This window comes from Chrysochloris asiatica, unplaced genomic scaffold, assembly GCF_000296735.1.
Source record: "Chrysochloris asiatica unplaced genomic scaffold, ChrAsi1.0 scaffold00171, whole genome shotgun sequence".
Classification (NCBI taxonomy): domain Eukaryota; kingdom Metazoa; phylum Chordata; class Mammalia; order Afrosoricida; family Chrysochloridae; genus Chrysochloris; species Chrysochloris asiatica.
The window spans coordinates 7,036,739-7,042,906 of record NW_006408689.1 but is presented as its reverse complement, the minus strand read 5'-3'; the positions used below and the strand labels follow the sequence as shown (position 1 = coordinate 7,042,906).

At 37.1% G+C, this 6,168-nt stretch overlaps 1 protein-coding gene across 1 annotated transcript in view; it reads left to right on the top strand.

Annotated features, from left to right (window-relative positions):
• Positions 1-6,168, top strand: part of SRFBP1 (serum response factor binding protein 1) — a 100,388-nt gene that overhangs the window by 29,496 nt on the left and 64,724 nt on the right. Inside the window, exon 4 of the mRNA XM_006871644.1 lies at positions 716-788. Within this exon, the coding sequence (XP_006871706.1) occupies positions 716-788 (73 nt within the window). The remainder of the gene's footprint in view (positions 1-715; positions 789-6,168) is intronic.

Genomic DNA, 6,168 nt, shown 5'->3' with positions numbered 1-6,168 from the left:
GACGGCACTTAACAACAACTACAACAACAGCAACAACGATAACACTTTGAATTCATTATCTTATTACTTTAAGCAAGGAACCTGGTGGCACTGTGGGTTAAGTAATGGGCTTCTAACTGTAAGTTTGGCAGCACCAGTTGCCCCTCAGGAGAAAGATGAGACTGTCTTCTTCCATAAAGATTTATATTCCAGTAAACCCTATGGAGTAGTTCTATCTTGGAACAGTGGGCTTTTGATTTTTATTACTTTAGGCAGGAGTCCTGGTATGGCACTGTAGGATAAGCACTTGACCTCAAGGTCAGTTTGAACTGCAATGTTAGTGGTTCAACCTCACCAGCTGCTTATCAGAAACCTTATGCTATGGATTGAAACCAACTTGACTGCACTTAACAACAACAGGCATGAATACGTACAAAATCTTTACGTATGTTGTCTTTCTAATTATAAAAGTATTATTGGTATTATCATTAATGAATGATGGAAAACAAATTATCTTCCAGTAGTAGCAGTCATTATTTTAATGCCAGGACAGTGCTCATTGTTGTTGGTTTAAAACACTTGAGTTTGTGAAATTGAGGTGTATAGATCTTTTTGGAGAGGTGTCCAGATTGACATTGTTGTAAAGAAATGTGCTGTGTATTTCTAAAGGCAGTAAACTGCTTATAAGATATGAGTCTAAATTTAATGTAGTCTTTGGCTAAATACTTTTTTGCAGGGGTACTGAGGATGCATTGTTAAAAAACCAAAGACGGGCACAACGATTACTTGAAGAAATTCATGCTATGAAGGTAAAGACTTGTGTTGGTGTGCATGTGTTTCTTTGTTTCCTGTCAGTCTACATTTTGCGCGTTGTGGTATTACTTAAAACTTAGCTTGTATGTGAAACATTCTACGTGGTGAAGAATGTAACGCATTTCAAAAGCGAATATTTTTAAGTTTTCTTTTTTCCATGTTTTTTACTGAATTTGGTAAAGTGCTAGTCTAATTTGAGCCCAAGCTGTGCCAAACTAAACTCATAGATATTTAATAATGCCTTATGGCTAAGGTTTTTGTTTTTATAGTAACTTTAGGCTTGAAGTCTGGTACTTTCAAGAATTAAAATGTCCGTGCTATTTGGGAATGTGGATGGTGATATTGGTGGCTGACATCATACTATGCCTAGTGCCAACTCAATAAATTTTTGTGTAGTGGTATCAGTGTTTTATTCAGCTCTGTAGTAACTTAAAATAAAATTAGTGTTGGACCAACATGATCCGTATTTTTATTTCTTTCAGCCAGACTATTCACTAGCATAATTTTCAGGTCTTCTTACTGCTCTCACTTTATAGAAACTTTCATTTACCAAATGACATACCATTAAATGTCTGAGAGACTGTTTTATTACAGAACTTAGAAAAACACTTGGTACCAGCAATTACCTTAATTACAGGGCCATTTCCGCATGTATGTTTAACTATTACATTTTGGTATAACTGCAGGTTTTGAGTTAGGTAAAAGAGCTTGAGAATTCCCTAACAATATCTTAATGAGTAAAATAATCATGTCATTTCACTATGTTTTCCTTTCATAAGGATGGAAATCATTCTTCTGTAAAGAATATAAATTGTTTTATAGGTTAAAATTAATATGCTTATTCTGAATAGAAACAGATGTGCTATTGGGGATGAGAGGTACTAATTTTTGTGGGCCTTTTTCACTTATATCTTTCCGGAGGACTGTACAACTTATGGAATCAATCTATATATCTTCTCAAAGTGTTAATCTTTTAAATTCAAGCTTGTTGTTGTTAAATGCTGTAGAATCCGATTCTGACTCATAGGGACCCTATACAGCATTTCCGAGGAGCCGCTGATGGGTGTGAACCGCTGACCTGTGAGTCACAGTTTAGTTCTTATTCTACATTACCACACCAGGCTTCCCCGTATAAGCATTGTTGTTGTTGTTAAGTGCCATTGAGTCGATTCCGACCCATAGCGACCCTGTATACGGTTTCCAAGGAGCAGCTAGTGAGCTTGAACCTCCAACCTTGCAGTTCAAACTACTTGGCAGTGTGGCGCATTAACCCACAGTGCCACACCAGGGCTCCAATGCAAGCATATATAGGTTAAAATACTCTTTTTTTTTAACTTCTCATTATCTTTTGTGTTCCTTTGATTTGCAACTCATTTATACTTTTTCATATATCCTCCCCCTCCAAATCCTTGTGTCAAGTAAAATCGCTAGAGGTTTTTTTATTTTAAGCTAACACTTACGTGGAGTCCGGTATATAGCACTGTAGGATAGGCATTGGAACTCAAAATCAGTTTGAACTGCAAGGTTGGCAGTTTAAACCCACCAGGTGCTTCTTGGAAACCCTATACAGCTGCTATGAGTCAGAACTAACTCCAAGACACTTAACAACAAAACTAAGATGGGAAGTTTCTTTATCTCTTTGACTTTCTCTTAACTAGGGTCTTCACTAAATTGCATTGCCTACCTAAATTTTTCCCTGTAATTTTTTCTAAATAATCATTTTTGTAGTCCTAAAATACTGGTGTGGCATTGGAGGATAAGCACTCACCAGCTACTCCTCGGAAGCCATATAGGGTCGCTATGAGTTGGAACCGACTTGGCAATACTTAACAACAACAAAATTATTCAAAGGCTTTTAGCCTGCTGATTTTACTTTAGCATGGAAAGGATGTAATATATAAAGTAAACTTATTTGCAGTGTATGAAGGGAGTCCTGGTGTGGCATTATAGGGTAAGCACTGGATTGGTAACTGCAAGGTTGGCAGTTCAAGCCGCCCTTCTGCTCCTCGAAGTTCCTGTACAGATCGGAACCAACTCAATTGCACTTAACAACAACATATATGAAGAGTGTGAGAACAAAAGAACTCACTCTTTAGATAGCTTCTTTTTTGTGCTTTTTAATAATGAATTTAGTTATTCAGTTAGAGAAACTGTCCTATTTGATCTAGCTCTAAAATGGTTTTCTGATTTTCTTAAATCACGTTAAGCAAAGTGATTCAATGATAAAGTTCATAGATTTGCAAGATTTTTATGTCATACCTTCTGTTCTCCCATACCCTTCTATTTTTTGTGTGTGGTTATATAAGCCCACTCTGAGACTGTGGAGCAGTGTGACTCTGGAGGATAAGCACTGGACTGAAAACCACAGGTTTTTGGTTTGAGCCTACTAGCTGTCTGCTCCAGTAACGATGTACAGCCTCGGAAACTACACACAGGGTCACTGAGTCAGAACTGGTGGTCGGTACTTAGCAACACCAGTGGAATTCTTGTCTCACATTAAGTCAAAATTCATAGCTTATGTGGTCCTTAAGTTCATTAAATTCATAGCAAGTAGGTTCCTTGAATTTGTGGCCCTGGTTTTTAGGCTAGTCTGGGTTGGCTGCTGTGACTTCCACTTCTTTCATAATACCTTTTAAAAACTGGAATTGATTTAAATATAAAAACGAGAATAAAAAGTATACTTTTCTTAAGTATTTCATTAACCAATGTGATTCTTCAACAAAATAAATGTGTTTTCTGTTCTAAAGGAAGCAAATATATAGTGATTAAAAAAATTTTTTTATTAAAAGGATATTTATAGCTTTTTAAAGGAAGCGTTGTCATGTATGGAGTCCTAGTAGGTCGCTGCGGGTTAATGTACTGGAATGCAAAGTCAGTTTGAACCACAACGTCAGAGGTTCATGCTCAGCAGCTGCTACTCGGAAACCCTAACAGGATTACTGTGGGTCGGAACCAGCTTAAAACATCATGTATATGGGAGTATTTACAATAGTTACAAAAGAGAAATCTCATAATTCAAACCAGAGGAAAACCTCTACATTTTTCTAGAATCTTTTTTCATGGCTCATATGCCACTGCATTTTTATAGTTTGTTCATGATATGCTGGTTCAGTATGATAATAGGGTACTCTTCAATGATAATAGGGTATTTTGTTGCAAGATGGCTTCTTCATGAAGAAAACCTGATATATTTTTAGAAGTGAGAGTTTATGTTTTCTGGACAAGAAAAAATATGGCCTGATCTTCATGAGGCTGTAAAATCATAGGTTTTCGCTTTATAAACTCTCAAATGTATAAATCCTGAAGTTTTTTGCTACCTTTTCTAGTACATACTTGGATAGTCTATAAATAGTGACTTTTGAAAAGGTCCTTTTGTCTTTATAAGTTAAAGTCACTTACTAACTACCATATTTAAATCCCTAAAGTTTTTAGTTGGAGAGAAAATGGTAACATTAGAGGATACAGTAAAATCACTAAAAATTGACTGGAAATATCTTCCTCATTTGTAAAGATAATTTTGTTGTTGCTGAGTGACGTGAAGATAATAACTACTTGTTATATAGCTCGAATGCTAACTGCAAGTTTGACAATTCAAATCCACCAGCTGCTCCTTGGAAATCCTATATGGGGTTGCTATGAGTCGGAAGTGACTCATTGGCACTTAACAACAACAATAAAATTGAACATTTATTACATGTCAGCTACTGTACTGTGTTTTGGGGTCCTGGTATAGCATTTTAGGATAAGCACTAGACTGCTAACCACAGTATTGGTGGTTCAAACCCACCAGCTGATCCTCAGAAATTCTTTATAAGGTCACTGTCACAACTGACTTGACAGCACTCAACACAATATCATACTGGGTTTTATTTACACTCTACATGAAGTGTTGTTATTAAGTGGTAAGTCGATTTTGCCTCACATCAACCCTGTGTAAAGTCTCCAGGGAATGACTGGTGGATTTGAACCACTGACCTTGCAGTCAGTAGTAGTCTAGTACTTACTTTACAGCACCACACCATAATGATATCATGAAATATATATGATTATTATCCCTATTTTAAAAAATAGGAAACTGAAATTTAAAGAAGTTAAGCAACTTTTCTAGGTCAAACAATTGTTAAATTGTTAAGTCCCATCAAGTCGGTTCCAACTCATAGTGACCCTGTATGTGGTTTCCGAGGAGCAGCTGGTGGGTTTGAACTGCCAACCTAGTGGTTCACAGTCCAGTGCTAATCCTACAGTACCATATTAGGAGTCTGTTGTTAAGTGGTGGACACTATTTAAACAAAACAAAACAAAAACCTCTGTCATTGAGTCAGTTCAAATTCATAGTGATCTTATAGGACGGAATAGAACTTCCTTACAGAGTTTCTTATGGGAAGGCTGTAATCTTTCCAGAAGATTGCCACATCTTTCTCTGTGGAGCATTTGGTGGGTTTGACTGCCAACCATTTGATTAGCAGCCACATGCTTAATTAAACACCACGAGGGCTTCATTATGTCTCATAAAGTTAAGATAAGAACCACCTGAAATATTTCTAGATTCTAGTCTCTTAGATATTAGACAAGATAAGTAAGAAAAGGCCCCAAAATAGGCAATATGTTTTCAGATCTGTCAATTCTGCACATCCTTTATTTCTGGATATATATATATATATACCGTGAGCCCTGGTGTGACACTGTAGGATAAGCAGTGAGCTACTAACCACAGAGTTGGCAGTTCAAACCCACCAGGTGCACTTGGAAACTATATAGGGTCACTATGAGTCAGAACCAACTCAGTGGTACACAACAACAAATAAATACCCACCACTCATCTGGCAGTTTATGTTGCTGTGGTAAACTTATGTGGATTATTTCAAATAATACCAGGGTTACCTCTTGTGGACATGTTCTAGTAGAGCTTCTGAACTAAGATAGACTAAGAAGAAAGACCTAATGATCTATTTCCAAAATTAACCAGTGAAATGGAAACACACCAGAATGTTGTCTGAGACAGTAGTAGAAGGTGAGTCCCTTAATTTGGAGGGTGCCTAAGTTATCTAGTGCTGCTGAGGCAAATGTCACAAGTGGGTGGCTTTAATAAATAAAAATTTCTGTTCACACAGTTTAAGAGGTTCTTTGGGTTAGGCATTGGACTTCTAACCTCAAGGTCAGTGGTTCAGATCTACCAGCTGCTCCTGAGAATAAAGATAAGGCTATCTGCTTCCAAAAGATTTACAGTCTTGTAAGGAGTCAGGCTGCTAACCTCAAGGTCACCAGTTCAAATCTACTAGCAGTTCCACAGGAGAAAGATAAGGCTTTCTGTTCCCATAAAGATTTACAGCCTCAGAAACCCTGTGCAGGGTAGCTATGAGTCAGAATCGACTCCAC